This window comes from Priapulus caudatus, unplaced genomic scaffold (genome assembly GCF_000485595.1).
Source record: "Priapulus caudatus unplaced genomic scaffold, Priapulus_caudatus-5.0.1 Scaffold240, whole genome shotgun sequence".
Taxonomy (NCBI): Eukaryota; Metazoa; Priapulida; class Priapulimorpha; order Priapulimorphida; family Priapulidae; genus Priapulus; species Priapulus caudatus.
In genome coordinates, this window is record NW_014577301.1 from 175,889 (window position 1) to 193,724 (window position 17,836).

At 39.9% G+C, this 17,836-nt stretch overlaps 3 protein-coding genes across 15 annotated transcripts in view; 2 read left to right on the forward strand and 1 right to left on the reverse strand.

Moving 5' to 3' along the window:
- Nucleotides 1-841, forward strand: part of LOC106807887 (mismatch repair endonuclease PMS2-like) — a 72,668-nt gene extending 71,827 nt beyond the window's left edge. The window contains exons 13-14 of the mRNA XM_014810380.1: nt 316-458; nt 722-841. Of these exons, the coding sequence (XP_014665866.1) occupies nt 316-458; nt 722-820 (242 nt within the window). The 3' untranslated portion in view covers nt 821-841. The remainder of the gene's footprint in view (nt 1-315; nt 459-721) is intronic.
- A 404-nt stretch (nt 842-1,245) lies between these two features.
- LOC106807888 (protein FAM227A-like) lies at nt 1,246-17,015 on the reverse strand. 12 transcript variants are annotated; one of them, XM_014810382.1, is made up of 16 exons: nt 16,720-16,947; nt 12,911-13,026; nt 11,766-11,839; nt 9,504-9,648; nt 9,008-9,114; nt 6,957-7,070; nt 6,408-6,470; nt 6,104-6,241; nt 5,676-5,802; nt 4,246-4,341; nt 3,068-3,314; nt 2,593-2,704; nt 2,241-2,403; nt 1,886-2,033; nt 1,589-1,661; nt 1,246-1,337 (listed from the first exon to the last, which is right to left on the reverse strand). In XM_014810382.1, the coding sequence occupies exons 1-16, from the start codon at nt 16,788-16,790 to the stop codon at nt 1,275-1,277; spliced, it is 1,857 nt and encodes a 618-aa protein (XP_014665868.1). In that variant the 5' UTR covers nt 16,791-16,947; the 3' UTR covers nt 1,246-1,274. The 12 variants fall into 12 exon arrangements, with proteins under 12 accessions (XP_014665868.1, XP_014665867.1, XP_014665876.1 ...); XM_014810381.1 differs by having other exon boundaries at nt 3,065-3,314; XM_014810390.1 differs by having other exon boundaries at nt 3,065-3,314; nt 9,504-9,574; nt 16,720-16,946.
- A 209-nt stretch (nt 17,016-17,224) lies between these two features.
- The window catches only part of LOC106807894 (eukaryotic translation initiation factor 5A-1-like), a 12,772-nt gene continuing 12,160 nt past the window's right edge, over nt 17,225-17,836 (forward strand). Inside the window, exon 1 of one of the 2 annotated variants that reach the window (XM_014810401.1) lies at nt 17,225-17,327. The gene's annotated coding sequence lies outside the window, so the exon portion shown is untranslated. Of the gene's footprint in view, nt 17,328-17,419; nt 17,445-17,836 lie in introns of those variants that run through there. The other variant, XM_014810402.1, reaches the window with a different exon arrangement.

Sequence of the window (17,836 nt, forward strand, 5' to 3'; positions counted from 1 at the left end):
GGGGGCATGCCCCCACACTCCCCTACGCACTGGCATGCCTACGGCACGCGGGCCTGCCTGTGGCAGCCAAGGTTAATTTCGCCCCCCCCCCCTGTCTATCAATTTCATTCCGCATTTGGAGTTCACAGGGTTGGAGACCCTGTATAGTGAGTGAACCGAGTGTTATCATTTTCTAATTTTAGAGTGATACACAGCGCCATCTACAGGTCGAAATGCATAACAAGAATTTTGGCTAGTGAAGATTATCAAAATATAGGTTTTTCTCAGTTGTCTTTAAATTTAAATGTAAGCCAATGAATAACATTTTGTTTACAGACGTTGATGAATTAATCTTCATGTTAAGTGATGCACCTGGTGTGATGTGCAGACCTACGAGAGTTTCCCACATGTTCGCCTCTCGTGCGTGCAGAAAGTCGATCATGATTGGGACAGCACTGAGCCATTCTGAGATGAAAAAGGTACAATTGTGGCAACAAATCGAGTTAACAAAATACCAGCTCATAAACAGGTTATGAAAACGTGAATGCATTTTTATTTACTTATTATAGACAGTTGCCAACATATAAAATTGCTGTGGTTTGCTTATAGTAGCATAAACACAGTTAAAATTATCATGCTTAACTTGATCATATTATAAATAGTATATTCACAGATTGGTCGTGGTTGGTGCAATAAATGTTTATGCAATAATGGTAATGCAATAATGCGATTTAAAATCTAGTTGGTATCACACATGGGAGACATGAAACAGCCTTGGAATTGCCCTCACGGTCGTCCCACACTAAGACACCTGATCAGCCTTCACGCACTGCCTGACTAAAGATCAACATAAAGATCAGTCAAAAAGTCAATAACAGCAAGTGTCATCTGCAATGAGAGCAGTCAAGTTCCCTGGTAGGGCTACTATAGGTTATGTGCATGCTAGTTTTAAACAGCATCACTATATATTAGTTAGCTTTGTATAAATATGTTATGATATTTATATGTATATATATATATATAGTAGTAGTATCCTAGTTTGGAGTGAAGTCAGTATCACAGTCAATAGAATTTAGGACTACAATGGACTATTCCTTTTCAGTTTGAAACAGATGCACAAACTGCTTTCGTACACAGAAAAAGCAATTGGGTTTAGTGAGGGGTTTTCCATTAAATAATATTGGTCACAGTCCGTACACAAACCAGAAATGTAAGCAATTGTCTCTCTCCTTAGTTTACATTACAGAACTTTTCAATTAAAGCTTGGTTTCTACATTATAGATTGCTCTCCTGTTTTATAACTTCATTATATCTCTTTCCACTGACTCTAGGGAAAGGCCTTGATATTCCTTTTGTGTCTGAAAACCAAGAGGTAAAGCTATTGTGTTATATATATATATGTATATATACATATTATATATATATATGTATATATACATATTATATATATATATGTATATATACATAGCCTTGATCCAGCATTTATACTTATGCCTACATTACATGCACAAACAACAAAACTATAGGGTTCATTTTATAAGCTCCATCAGAATACTCTAAACAAGCTAAACACAAATGAAGACTATACAGTGTACATGCAGTCACTTACTTTTAAGTTCATTATGATCTGGTCACTCATTTTCTTAACACATCTTGGATTGGCTAGCAGCTGCTTGTGTAGGCTAAATGTAAAGGAGTAGAACTATTTTTGTTGACGATTTTCAGTACGTATAATTGTATTTGAATTGCATGCAATAAAGATTTAATAAACATAATAATTTACATTCTTCAAAGTGTACTTTTTACTCCTGTTGTCACGATCTGATTTTCATTATTGGTCAGTAACTTGCGTTACTCAGGACGATGAGTCCGAGCACTTCTAGCTATTCAATACCATAATATTTACCTGAGTAGACTCTTCATCTCTTCCTGATAATGCTGCTCTATGTGCAACTTGCTCTGCATGCCACCCTCCAGGGCCCTTTTGTGGCCAATTGTCACATCCTTACTCAACTGTAGGCTTTCTTTAATAATATCTCTATATGTCTTGCAGTCTAGGGTTTAAAAATAAACATCTCATGGTTTTTATTAAATGAGGATTTTTGGTAAATTTATTCCAAGCTTTTCTCACCCATGTAAATGGCACCTTTGGTTGATTAATTGCAGATATATATTAATATTATTATTAATATATAGGCACCACAATATCCATAATCCTGTATGTTGTAATTAACAATGTAGACTACAATCTGCATTCTCACCCGGTGGAGGTGGTTTTTCAATTTCTGTCCGCCGTACTAGAACAGAGATGGAACCACTATTGTCAAGATTCCTGGTAGACAAATAATGCCTCACCAGAGGGCTCTGACCATGAATGTTAAACACTGATCTTGAAAATTCCTCACTTCTTCCAGCTGGCTGAGACTACAAAATTGTTTAAACAAAACTTACTCAATGAAAAAAAACCATACTAAAAACACATTTTACAACAAACCAAACCAATAATATTAGAAGATTCAATTATAGGAAAGCCAAGACACTAAATACATAATTATTTGCCCACATTTTTGACATAAAGCTAATTAGTGTTTTTTATTTACAAATGATCGTTACCTCCCGAACAAGTCTCTTCGCATTGAAGTCGATGATGGGCAGGCTAGAGGACTTGTGATCACCAGCTGTTGTGGCTGCTGATCTTATCTTGCCCTCACTCTCACTTTTGTCACTGGTCAAGAAACATAACAATGCTCACTGTAGCTGGGAAGTGGTGTTTGAACATAGATTACAGGTGAGCAGATGAACTGTACATGTCAGACACAGTCACAATGGGGCTTATGAAATATACACACCCATTTCAACAATTGCACGGACCACAAAAAAGGCATCTTTGCTCATATATAGTCTGCACAGATAGCAGTCTGGACAAGTAGTGATATGTTATGGGTAAATGTACTAGCATGAAATAGGTATGTCTAAATAATATAATTTGATAATTTCCGTTCTCACTTTACAGAGCCTACAATGCATTTCGCAGTGTTGCAAAGTAATTATTTGCTTGTGTCAGCTAACGAATGATGAAAAGTACTACAAAGTTTTCTGTGAGCAGCTGGAGAAAGATGGTGATCTGGTTTTCTTAGGATCTGTAGTCTTATTGTGTTTTCCTTCCTCAGTCCCACGAGCGGCATCATCCTGACACTTTTCCAGCACGCTGATCACTGGATTGCTTGGGGTCAGGCTCTGTCGCCTGGCAACCGCCTTTGTCTCCTTGACAACTGTTTCCACTGCAGCAACACTAGGGCTAGGAAAGCTGACAGCTGATACTCTTTTACTGTTTCCTGAAAATATATATTTATTATATCAGGAGTTAATAATGACAAAGGAGTTTGACTCGTATTTGGTACCGATTTCACTACATTTTTGTTGTACGAGTTCGATGTGAATAAAAATAAAAAGGTATACAAACATGAGCTTCTTTTGTTCACTGGTCCTTATTCTATCTTCCGGTAGTATTACAAACAGCGTAGCTTCTTTCGTTTTGACATAAATCATACTTTTGCACTTGGTTTTCACGTTATTTACCGTCGTGTGGCGTTGCCAAGCTGCAAATTCTCATGCACCGCAACTCGAAGGAGGCGCATATGTGAAACCATGCTGCAGTATTGGTCGAATTAATAAGCTTTGCCCGTTTTATTCTGACGATTCTTTGTGGTATTATTGATCAGCTGTCCTACCTTGCTAATATAAAACAAACCGCTTGTCCCTACGATGCCTACGATACAAAATCTGGTATTTTCATCGAAAACCGACTCGAGATCAGTGTTTACTGCAACTGTCTCTCGTTCTGGCAATAGCTTCGGGAAACCTCGCGTGTTTCCGTCATTCATTGACAATGAAATTTCTTTTCTTTCCACTATCTTTTCTCGCATTTTCAGTCATTGACGCAGCCATTACTCCACAAAAACTTCTTGTTATTTATCGCCATGGTGATGACCCGCCCCTTACGCTGGATGTAGTAACGCTGTAGTGTATCGAGTCGGCGCTACACAGCGGCGACCGGAAGCAACATACAGTCCACAAAACGAGAGACAGTTGCAGTAAACACTGATCTCGAGTCGGTTTTCGGCGAAAATACCAGATTTTCACCGATCATTATCTAAGCGTAGAGGCATCGTATAGGGACAAGCGGTTTGTTTTCTACACTTTCGGTAGCATGCTACATTCTCGGCACTGTGACACACTGCACGCTTTATTCATTGTTACACTTACGTCTACTCCCTGTATTACATTCTGTTTCTAATTGCCGACAAGGCTGCAGGACTGCTGTGTTCCACTTTTGGTAGTGCTGTGGTGCAGGTTTCGTCCCTGACATGACAGACAATAATAGGGACATCAGAAACCAGAGCCTCACACTATCACACATAGAATTGCCTTAATTTGTGGCATTCGATAAAGAGTGACCTTAGTAAATGAGAACGCAATGCCTCATATATTATTTATTAGCTCATCTGACGTATTCAGATGCAGCTTGTAGAATCACATGATTGTCCGTGCGTGCGTGCGTGCGTCCGTCAACAGTTGGGCACAAATCTTAACCGCTCGACGTACGGTCACGATATTCGGGAATTGGGGGGGGGGTAATCCGACAAACGAAAGTTTGGGATGTCGAAACTGGGGGGTCAAAGGTCAAAGGTCAAGAGGCGTAAAAGAAGGGGGAACATTCCTCCTTAACTTAAGGTATAGGAGGAAATGCCAGGATTGCGGGCCACCAAATCTAAAACGACACCGTGCGAAATCTAAAACATTCTAGACATCACTTGTGCCGAATTGGAGGTCACAGGTCAAAGGTCAATGGGGCAGAGGGCAGATTTTAGAACATTTTCTGAGGACATGGTCTGACGGAGCCGATTTGAAAAACTTTTTTGTTTCAGCGGTGACCTACCCATTCTTTTATGGCTTTTATTTGAAAGGGGGGCGTGAAATGTTACTTTTCGGCGGCTGACATCGCGAAAGGTAGGTGTTGGATAACCTTTTGACCCCTCAAGAGGAGGGGTTAAACATTGATTTGTTGACTGTTAAGTTAACAAAGGACTGAACTGCTTTTGCTATTATTAGAGCCCATACCTGTGTGAATGTGAGGCTACAGTTGCACAGTTTAATTGCAAAGGCAAATGTTTGTTGAACAAGGTTTACGCTCCTTAAATCATATTATTTTCTAAAGCAGTCTGTCTATAGCACCCTGAAGGCTGAATCAGTGAATGCTCGTGTGTGTAGGCAAAAACACGGGGCAGCCCATGGCTGGCACGCTTCTAATCATAATTGTTGCCTGCCAACCTGCAATGCACATGTGTCTGCAATGCATAGAGATTAGGTGGGTGCGAAAGTGTAGCTGATATATTTGTTCCAATTGGCTATGAAAGTCAAACAAGAACAAAGAAGACTTATGTATAAGACGTCTACTATGCACAAATGAATTTATCAGCAGAACACACCAGACACCAGATGAGCCCTGTCGCACTGCGGCACTTGTTACTGGTAATCGCTTGGTGTTCATACCAGTGATAATTATCAACACTGATTTCGAAAACCATCACATTACAAACGTCCGCCCACAGGATAAAATAACTTTCATGAACTACATGTGCACTCATATATATGCAAGATAAATGTCTAGAATGGGAGTGTAATGCCCATCTCACCTGTCATCCATAGCATGGTTAGGTTGAGAAGGTTTGCCATGAGTTCCTCTCCAAACTGAGACAGAGAATGGGGAAAGGACTCGCACAATGCAGCAAAGACAAGTTGGGCGAGAATGTCAGGATATTCCTAACAAAACAACCAACCCAAAACAATCAGATTCACACCTACGGGATGTCACATATACCACAAGCTTATAGCAACATATACTGACAGCAGGAGCAACTGAAGCCTAATATAACTACTGATCGACATTGCTTATGTATTACTCACAAATAAATTACTAGTAAAAAACTGAGATGATAGAACTCCATGAGTGTTTACCAGCGGGTTGTCCGCCAATATATTGAAAACCATAAAGCGAGCACGCGATAAAATTAATATACTCTTGGAGAGGGTTACAATTAAAGCTTCACGCTCAACTTCTCACCTTCATAAAAAAATCTCTGTATTTGAACCTATCTTCTAGAATCAGCCTCACGTAGTTTTTGGATATTCGATCAAACAATTTCTGCTGGGTTGATTTGTGTGGCTGGAACTTGTCTAGATATGCCCACCAAAATGTGTCCTGCAAATATTTATTGTGCAAAAACTTTAAAACACGTGCAGTAAATAAGGTGCAGACTAGGTAAGAGTAAGATGCAGTAACAGACAATTAGGTACGTCATATCCTGATTATGCAGGATGGTCATCGATTTTCTCACATTTATTTCAATTTCAGATATGGTTCTTACCAGCAGGAGTGCTTTTGACACATTTCTCGAAATAATCTTGAAAAATTCAGCCCTTAATGCTGCCTGAAAACATTAAGTTAACGAGTTAAAAAGGCATCCATATCAGGCTTTGCATGAAACAAATTGTAGTCCACACACTATCTCGTGAAACTAAATACTTTCCCGTGACTGACACCAGTAGTACACAGGTAATTTAATGTATAAACGTGTGAATGACATTGCCAGTTTATCACTCTAATGAAGACATTTCAAGTTTGTACTTCGGTTCTTTTCAAAAGAATTTTCTTAATAACAATTTTGTCTAGCCATATATGAAGAACATAAACCCTGTCCTTCCTTAAATATCACAGACAGCATGCGATGTAAATACCAACGACATTATTATAGCATGGTTCTACACTTCATGGAATGAACACAAAGCCTAATAACTTATGTATAACTGTATGTTTTTATAGCAAGTACATTTTGTGTGATGTACACAATTTAGTTGGTGACTGTAAAAATCTCTTCTTTGAACGCAATAGGAAGATAAAAACGGTCATTTCTTACCTTCCAGTGTAATCGTGATTGGGCATTGACTACACGCAAAATGACCACATCGATGTTAGCACCCTCTGGCAGAGGTGTTATTTCGACCGCCTTAAAACCTGGGTATTGGTACAGCTGAAAAAAATCACCACCACACACAGCTCACAAACCTGATCCACCACGTGGCACTGCAAGCTAATGTTAATTCATTTAAATGGCATGTTCTCGCAGCAAAATGCATAGATATACCTACTGTGAGCTCGTCTATGTTGCAAAAATTTACTACAAGTATGCTCACAGTAGGTGTATGTAGGCTTTTTGTAGAGGTTTATCCATTTTAAGGATACAGTCAGGGTTACGGACAGTATCTCTGTAAAGGGAATTGCAACATAACTGCTCATCAAATTCATATCTATTTCGTAAAAGAGATGCCTCTCTACGCTCTCAATGAAAATCATCAAAAAAACTTCATCACTAATTACGCAACGACAAAATTGTGAATTTATATAAAAATGTTTTTTTCTTATTTCTCAGAAACAGCAACGAGTTGGGACCTAAACTTTTAGCCATAAGCTGTTCATAGTATGAACTAAATGGTAAATGGAATTGTTTTAAATGCCTTAATTAAGGAAATTAGTTTGAAAAGATGCACAAAAATTTGTAATGATTTTTAAAAGATGACAATTTCGTAAACAAAGAGCCATAACTTCTAAAATCAAATATTTCATAAAAATTCCAGGGAGTTTTTTTCCTTTAATATGGTAGCATTAAAACGCAACAAACATTGTTGGAATTGGAGTTGTGAGCTTCGAGAAATAGCTTTTGAAGAATCAGCAACTTCAGCATTTCTAACAATGGAGATATTAGCACTAGTCTAAACTTCGCAATGATTGAACGGCTGTGTTTAGGATTGCCCAAGGTAAGTGGAATATATTGCTATACTGTTAGTACTTACTGCGACTTATCTATAACATCAACGAACTTAACAAAAAGTCCTACTGTTATAAACAAGTGCCGCGGAGCGACAGCGCTCATCTAACGTCTACTGCGGTGACTGGTGGAGTGGTGGGATTCTAGTAAACCCTGTTAGTCCCAAATGTGTTCACATACGCGCCGAAACATTGGAAGGCACAGGGATGGTATCAGGAACCTTCTCAAAGGAATGTTCGTTGGGATCGTTATGAAAGTTGCCACGAGATGGCGCGTACGTTTCAGTGTCTTAAGTTTAAAGATGAAACTCCCATCGTACGTAGTAGCAACAACTATTTGCAAGACAGAATAGGTAAGCACTCATCCATTTACCTACGCAAGCCTACAGGCTGAAATAGAGAGCTGCCACCTGTAACTAATTAACGCAGGCAAAAACTACACAGTACTATCACCACTAAATGCACTGGCAGTGGCCACTGGCAGTGGCATAAGTTACATGTAACACACTGACAGTACAGAATGCCATAGAAATTATATGATTTAAGGAGCATAAACCTTCTTCAACCAAAGTTAGCTTTTGAAATTTCACTGTGACATTGTAGCCTCATACATCCAGGCATGTATAGATTCTACTAGCAAACCCGGCAGTCAAATTCTTTCTAACAGTAAACAAATCCATGTTTAACCCTCCTCTTGAGGGTCAAAAGGTTATCCGACACTTACTCTTCGCATGTCAGCAGAAAGTACATTTCATGGTCCTTTCAATAAAGCCATAAAAATGCTAGGTCACCGCTGAAGCAAAAAAGTTTTTCAATCGCTCCGTCAGACCATGTCCTCAGAAAATGTCTAAAATCTGCCCTGTTCCCCATTGACCTTTGACCTGTGACCTCAAATTTTGGCACAGTGATGGCTTTTCCTACCATGATGCTATACACCGACTATCACGAGCCTAGGTTGAGCCGTTTAGATTTGTGCCGCAATTCTGCATTTCCTCCCTATACCTTCAGTTAAGGAGGGAATGTTCCCCCTACTTCCTTCTTAGCCCATTTTATTTGAGTTCACTGAAAATAATTCAGTTTAACTTAATTCATCATCAAGAACTTGTTACCCGCTTTTAATACAATACAATTTATGCTTCAAACCTCAATAAACCTTGGCAGAACTGTTTTCGGTCTATATGAGGTACTATGTTGTTGCTGGTTTAGTGCCTTTTCCTTCTCGTCCTTTGTAGAAAAGGCTGTAAATACAGCTCAACATATAACTAAAGTTATAAGGAAGTTTCCATAGGTAACTAATATTGTACGTAGACATATACATGCAATTTACCAACTTTATGAAAATTGCTAAATAAATATATATATCAAGAGCATACATGCCTTCTTAAAAGTATAATCTTCATTACAACGGGTCAAAATTAATGCCAACTAGCAGCAGTTTTGCTGCCTACAAAGGTCAGTCGGCTGCCTGCTCTCAATGTCAGCAGCAATTACTTGCTGCCAAGAAATTTCTAATAAATCAACATTAAGGCACCAAAGTTACAGGCAACTTGTTGAGTTGATCACATGATTGATTGTTCTGTTAACAGCTAAAAGGTTTATTATAATATGTCCTAAACTGCTGCCACTAGCATTCACTTACGTGTGTCAGCTGCAGAGACACCAGCAAACTGCCCCTGGTTATTCGTGTCACAGTTCCTCTGCAGCAAACATCTGGGTGATAAGGAGGCACCATCGTGCTCAGCATGATTAGCACCCTTGATGATCAAGCATGATGACCTTTTTGCCTAGGTCATCAAATGAATACCACCAGGGGTTAATAATAACAAATGAGTTTGATACGTATTTGGTACTGATTTCACTACATTTTGTCGTACGAGTTTGATATGAATATAAAATAAAAATGTATACAAACATGAGTTTCTTCTGTTCACTGGTCCTTATTCTATCTTCTGGTAGTATTACAAACTGCGTAGCTTCCTTCGTTTTGACATAAATCGTACTTTTTCAGGACATGGTTTTCAGTTTATTTACTGTTGGAAGTCTAGTCTAACCACATACAGTGTATTACGGAGAAACTCACAGGAGGCGCGGCAGGGATTTTAGGCCGTAGTCTGAGTGCAGAAAATGCACTTCGAAATTAGGTTTCGTTGCACCCATGCTGGGTTTAAAAAATTAAAACTATTTTACATTTAAACTATAGTTAGAATGCCTTGTTTTTATAGTTGAATCCTGCAGTTTTATTAAATAAACGCTGGTAAAATATCTGAACTACTTCACCCGTGGAGGAACGATGTGTATGAATCGTAGAGTAAACTAACGTTCCCGCCAATAGGATTGTACCTTTTCTCACGTGTTCTGTATATATATATACATAGCAACCGTGGCTATGCAATTACAAGCAAACGCATGCCATATGTGTTTACACCCATCTCTAGTGCCGTTAACGGTCTTGTAGCAATACACCGTCTGCGCCTGCGGTCGATCCTACGTCCGGATGTTTCTGAAGAATTTCTACATGCATCGACTTTCTCTGCCATTTTTTAACTGCGAGTTACGAGAACATTTTTTGCGAGATAACGTACAGGAGACAATCCCTGCCGCGCCTCCTTCAAGTTTTCTCTGTAAGAGGCGCTGTAGAATTTGTGGGAACACCGCCAATTCCAACGGTAAATAAAGTGAAAACCATGTTGTACAAAAGTACGATTTATGTCAAACGAAGGAAGCTACGCAGTTTATAATACTATTAGAAGCAGTGGCATCACAACATAATTGGGGGCCTGTAAGCAAAAATAAAATGAGGGCCCTAAACATTAAGTTTTTTACGAATCCTATTCCGCAGGTGCACGGCACGAGTGGAGGAGGCACGAAGTCCAAACAGGGGGTCTGGGGGGCCTCCCCCTGAACATTTTGAAATTTAGATGCTCTAAAATGCTATTTCCAGCATTCTGAGGCTATTTTGAATGCATCCAAATAATGCAAATTTAAATGGGAATTATTGAAATTTTATACTATAACCAGGTTAGAAATTGTCATGATGGCAGCGCAAGAAATATTTCCATTTTTAGAGCTGATGAATTCCAGTGAATCAAAATAACTCCGATTTCAATTTGAATTAGAGCTTTCAGACTTCTCTGTACGCAACACTCCCTAAAATGTTCTATACAGGGCCTAACCTGTATAATACAGGCGCTATGTTCCGCTTCGCTACACTAATGCCTGTAAGCTTGGTTCACTGTGACTGCAGCAGTTCGCAGCCAACCCCATATAGACTGGTCCCCCGCATTACGCTTGCTCTGCTTGTGATAGACAGTGGGGGCCGCGAGCCAGTCTAGAGCCGGCCTACTCAGAGTCGTATATAGAGCTGTCTATAGCGCCTCTATATACGGCTCTGGGCCTACTCTGGCGAGTAGGCCCCCTAACGGCCATTACGAGCGGTAATCATTAACGTTATACAAGACCTCAAAGAGCCAAACGGCAGTTTAAAAAAATTTGGGGGATGTTTGGGGGCCCCTTTAGGCTGGGGGACCGTAGCATTTTGCTACGGCAGCCTATAGGCTGTGACGCCACTGATCGGAAGATAGAGTAAGGACCAGTGTGCAGAAGAAGCTCATGTTTGTATACATTTTTATTTTTATTCACATCAAACTCGTACGACAAAATGTAGTGAAATCAGCATCGAATACGTGTCAAACTCCTTTGTCATTAACCCCTGATACCACATATATGATTATATAAATATACTATTTTAAATTTTATTTTAGGTCCGCTTAAATTGGTTGGTATATATACTAAGAATATTGCCACAAAAATTCTAAATTGTATAATGCATGCTAAACCAACAAAGTAACGATGCCATAAAACTAATATAATCTTGTTGTTCTTGAACGCATTTAAGTTATACCTGTGGGCCATATAATGGATGACCTTCATCTCCTATTACTTCACCGATTCGGTCAACGCACCCGAGAATGAATACTGATTGTAGCTTACACTAAGGATGCAGACGACTGATCCATCAACATCAACATATACTATAATATAATCTTTTACTATGTCAGGGTTTGAAATCAAGGGCAGCATGCACACATCAGTTTTGCTGCCTGCTCTCAAAATCGGCAGCAAATACTGTCAAGAAATTCTCAGTAAACCATAGTAAAAGCATAAAAGATTCTGCCTGTGTGAGTAAATTTGCTGCAAGTAGTGCTAAGAGGGTCTATGTCCCCCGGGGTACTGCCGGAACGTACCCTGGGTAGTGGGTACGGTCCGGTATACCGGAACGTACCCTGGTACTATCTAATATGCCAGACCGTACCTCGCCTACTCCACTAACGAGTCTAGGGAGTTGCCTACGGCTACTCCCTAACCCTAATCCTAACCCTAACCATATCAAATAGTGACCAGGGTACGTTCCGGTATACTGGACCGTACCCAGGGTACGTTCCGGCAGTAGTCGCAGTACCCTGGGGGACATAGACCCTATGAGCGCAAGTAGTTGCTGCTTGGTAAACATCTTAATTTCCAGCATCTTCCAGACATTCTAGTGACCCAATGACATCACTTCGGACCATCACCATGGGACAAAGGGACAACGGACGCAAGGGTTGGCCTTCCTATATAAGCACCCCGACTTTCAATACTCCACATTCAGTCACAATTGGTCAAAATCGGGAGAGAAAGAGAGAGAAGCCAGCCAGCCTCACCGTGAAATTCACCAGACGCTCACGTCCATGTGCTTACGACCACGCAATAATGGAGCCATTGATGAGCAAATCTAGCTGCCTTTGTCTGCATGTAAACTAAGTCTAATAGTAATACTATCTTAGTATCTTATCTTATCTAAGTATATACTTAGTACTATAGTATAGTATTACTATTAGTAATATATCCTGGGTAGTTATCCAATTTCATGAATGCAAAATATATTGTAAAACTAAAACTAAAAGTAAAAGTATGCTAACTGTATTAGTGTATATATACTATTACTAGGCCTATATCAGTATATGGATAATTACCTAAATAAATATTTTAAAAATGGAAAGAGGATACGCGTGTCCGTGGAAGAAACGTCTTTGGCGTGTTTCCTATTTGTATCGTGCGGATTATGTGCTTGAATGGGAGTTACGACCCTATTTATTTCTTCCATACCGGCAGAGATGATCATGCTGGCATGATATTGATAATAATGCTGGCTATGATTCTAATTTCAGAAACATTGTCATTGCCATTGGCATTGGCAAGATCAATGACAATGGAATGAAATTGAAAATCAAATTCATCAATCAATGTTTCATTTTAATGTTTCAAGCAAGACTCACACTCTTCTGTCTTCATCATCATGTAGCCTAGGCCTACTCCTTAATTAGTCCAAGATTCCTCTGACCAATGCCCACACTGACGATTTTGGTGGTTTTGGTGTGGGTTAGGTCAGAGCAACTTGCCTATACAAAACGTGGAACTTCTCCGATCCCGCCGAGGATCGTTGTTTTATCGCTCCAAACTCACAATTGGGGCTATCAATCAAGATCTGACGCACATAGATCGAAAACTGGATCACTTATATGCTTGCTCGCATTGGTAAGTACACTTGTACTCTTTTACCTTAGTCGTATTTCGATTTGAAAATTTGTTGCAAACAATTTCCCTCCAACATGCATCGGCCATCCATCGTGCATCCAACTGCATTTTGGGAAACTACCACGCTACCAAATACGCTACTTGGTATAAAACAGCGATCCTCGGCGGGATCGGAGAAATTCCACATTTTGTATAGGCAAGTTGCTCTGACCTAACCCACACCAAAACCACAAAAATCGTCCGTCTGGGCATTGGTCAGAGGAATCTCGGACTACTCCTTAATTAGCTCTAGTACTATAGCCTGCTTTCATTAACTGCCGCAGGGCTATAGAACATCTTCAACTGGATTTCGCAGCAACACCGGGTCCCGTGCACACGCCAGAATATTTCAAACGGAAATGCCAGTAGTGCTGACTTTGAGTAATAAATGCATAAATACATGGTGTAAAGTTGTGGAAAGTGTTCAAAAAGATAGGTGAGATGTCCATGTAGATAAATAAGTGTTAAAAAGCCCGATAATTTTCCGTTTTGTGAGCCATTTTGAGTGGAACCTGTCCATAGGCACTTCTCTCCCAATCTATTTACTACCAAATTGTCAATATTGCTATACTCTCTTTCACCTATTATTGCCGACAGTTTCCTGTCAATTCTGTCCAAATCCTACGTCCAACCATATACGCTACCGGCGCCATTGCTTTCGCGGCGCGACTGTTGCACGCTTACACTTATTAATATATATATAGCAGGTAAGAAAGCGCGATCGCAAAATTCGCTCGACGCTCACTGGATTTCACACTTTCACAGCACGAATACACATCCAACAGCTTCCATCTTTGTTTGTATGTCAAGAACAGTGTTCACTTGTTATAAAAACATAATGTCTCTGTTCGTAACCGAGCTGTGTCACGCGAAATCACACAAAGACTGATGAAATTCTCTCGTTCGCGAACCTTGCCCCGTAATGTAAATGTAAGTCAGAATCAGGAAACACCCACCGGCGCTCTTCGTGACCGGATTCTTGCGCCGCAACGCTGCAACGTTTTTGCAACATTCCAATGGCGAGGCTCGTACGGGAGTTGGAGACCAGTGCGCAGCCTGCGCGCCGCCTATAGCCCATCGCTCCCACCTCTCGGCTTAGCTTAGTCACTCGATGGGTAATCGAGGTGGGAGCAAGTCCCAGTCTATATTATAGCCCTGTACTTGCAGCCATTTACATTACAGGGCAAGGTTCGCGAACGCGAGAATTTCGTCAGTCTTTGTGTCATTTCGCGTGACACAGCTCGGTTACGAACAGAGACATTATGTTTTTATAACAAGTGAACACTGTTCTTGACATACAAACAAAGATGGAAGCTGTTGGATGTGTATTCGTGCTGTGAAAGTGTGAAATCCAGCGAGCGTCGAGCGAATTTTGCGATCGCGCTTTCCTATCTGCTATATATATTAATGTAAGCGTGCAACAGTCGCGCCGCGAAAGCAATGATGCCGGCAGCGTATATGGTTGGACGTAGGATTTGGACGGAATTGACAGGAAACTGTCGGCAATAATAGGTGAAAGAGAGTAGGCCTATATAGAAACATTAAGAATTTGGTAGTAAATAGATTTCGTATTTAGTTAGCATTATATTTTATTGAAACGCTTCAAGTGCCTGTGAATCTGTCGGGACCCGGTGTTGCTGCAAAATACAGTTGCAGATGTTCTATAGCCCTGCGGCAGTTAATGAAAGCGGGCTATAGTACTAGAGCTACTCCTTAATATCAAGAGTAGATAATAACAAAGAGTGAGACACCCGATTCCCGCATTTCTAACTGATATTTCTCATCAAAATTTGCCACCAATAAAGAAGCAAGTGTATACGTTCCTCAGCTTATTATGACCACTAATCACTCACCTTCGTGGTACTGATATTCGTTTACATATATTTGCTAGCGTATTGCTGTAAATCGTAATCTTGCACGAGCTGAATTCGCACGATTTACCACTGTTGTTGTTAGGTGTTTAGACAACTTTAGAAGCTGCAGTGGCGCCAATATTTAGCAACGGACTGCTTCCAAATCATTCGTGCCCTGATAGGGGTTTAATGTACTTTATCACCTGTGCGTGCGTAATGTGATACTTACTGCAAACTACTACAAAGAATATTGTTATTATTTAATTATTACTTATGTAAGATAGTATGTCAATTTCTTGTGTTGCGATCACAATAACTGAGCGCGTCTCGTGGTTCCTCAAGAGATCAAACTTCGAAATTTAGATTGTCTCTCAACCCTCTCGAGGCACGAATCATTTGGAAGCAGTCTGACACTGTCTGTTGCTAAATATTGGCGCTACTGCAGCTTCTAAAGTTGTCTAAACACCTAACAACACAGCGGTAAATCGTGCGAATTCAGCTCGTGCAAGATTAGGATTTACAGCAATACGCTAGAAAATATATGTAAACGAATATCAGTACCACGAAGGTGAGTGATTAGTGGTCATATAATAAGCTGAGGAACGTATACACTTGCTTCTTTATTGGTGGCATATTTTAATGAGAAAGATCGGTTAGAAATGCGGGAATCGGGTGTCTCACTCTTGTTATATTATCTACTCTTGTTAATATGAATGACAGAATGAGTACCGGTGGGAGGTAATATTGGTGCAAATCCACTTTAGGCACCTTAGGTACGGTATCACGAAGTGATGCACAGATTTCTGTGCATCATCAACTGAGTCTGATGCACAGACTTTCCGTATATCAAGGAATGATGCAAAAACCCTAACCCTAAACCAAACCGGGCCTAAGTTCTAACACACTTCGTGATACCTAGGGGCTAGCCTAGGCTAAGGTTATACTTTATGGCTTAGGGTGGCCCAAGGATAGAGAACATGGGTCCCAATAAAACCAATGTGCCTATAACCCTAACCCTAACCTATTATATTGATATAATATCATATTTATATTGATGTAAATGACATTGGTTTTATTGGGACCCATGTTCTCTATCTTTGAACCCTTAAGTTAGGGCCAGGGTTAGGGTTTTTGCATCATTCCTTGATATACGGAGTCTGTGCATCAGTTGATGATACACAGAAGTCTGTGCATCACTTCGTGATACCTAAGGTGCCTAAAGGCTAAAGTGGATTTGCACCGTAATATTACTAGGGCCCTACTGTACTAATAATATGATTATGTACTACTGTATTGTCATTTGACAATGTCGTCTCATACGAAGTTGAGGTAATCTCATACGACAACGAAGTTTTTTGTTGCTACAACAACCAACAACCACGCTGTTACCCAGAATGCCCAGTGTGGTGACCTCGCCGTGGCCGTGACTTGCCGCGATGATGTTGAATACTCATAATCATATACTGTACTGTGTTACAGAGCTGATAACAATAAAATAAGCAATCTATATAGAATAAATATACTCTATTCCGGAGAAAGTAGGCCTTAACTCGTCGATCTCACTGATTTATATCTGCTTAATGGGAAGCTATACAGGTTAATAGACCCTCTGTAATAGAAAACGTATTACATAAACTACCTCAAGATGGCAGAGCAGTTGTTTAATTTCTAGCGCCATCTTTTGATGAATTGTAATACTATAAGCTACGGTGGCGCATGAGCTCATTACCAAACACAACAAGTCTTTATTTTCTTAAAGTGACCTAAGATTATAAAACTATACTTATTCTGAAAAACATTTAAATATTTATTTCAATTTAAATTGTTTGTTTATAATTGTATTTTAGGATTGTTAGTGCACATAATATAAAACATATACTATGATCGTCAGTCACCGTACTTTTCAATAGGGGGCCTCCCCTCCACGTTGCATTTCCACATACACGTTTGGCGCATGCGTCTTCTGTCTCTTAATTTTTGGAGAGACCCTTGCACATGTAAGTAGAAATTCTCTTAACGTTCTTCTAACTTCTTAACAGTTGAACAAAATTTTGACAGCAACATAAGGGTGCTTTCGATGGCGTCATAACTGTACTTAAGCGTAGCTTTATTTGGTTTGTATGTTAGTTTTTTTGTTGAATGTTTTAGTCAATAATCGTCTGTCGGGCTGTGGCTGGTATATTTTTTGCCGGCTGCAGTCCGTTCACACACTTGGCCGCCTGTTTTAGAGTAGGCATTCTTAAGCAGTCGAATATTACTGGTCTTTGTTATCATCTCTGGCGATTTGGTCATCTCGAGCGAAGGAGTAAAATTATATGTTACCCTTATTACCGACTTCAACCTCGTGTCATTCTATGAAAAACCAGCTTCAATTTTCAAGGGGTCTGAAGTTACAACCATGAGTACACTAGCTCCTAGACCAATAAATTGTGCCCTTAAAATTGTTTATATTCTGATGTTATTTTAGGGCCCAATAGCCTTCCATAGACAAAACCTGTGAATTCTG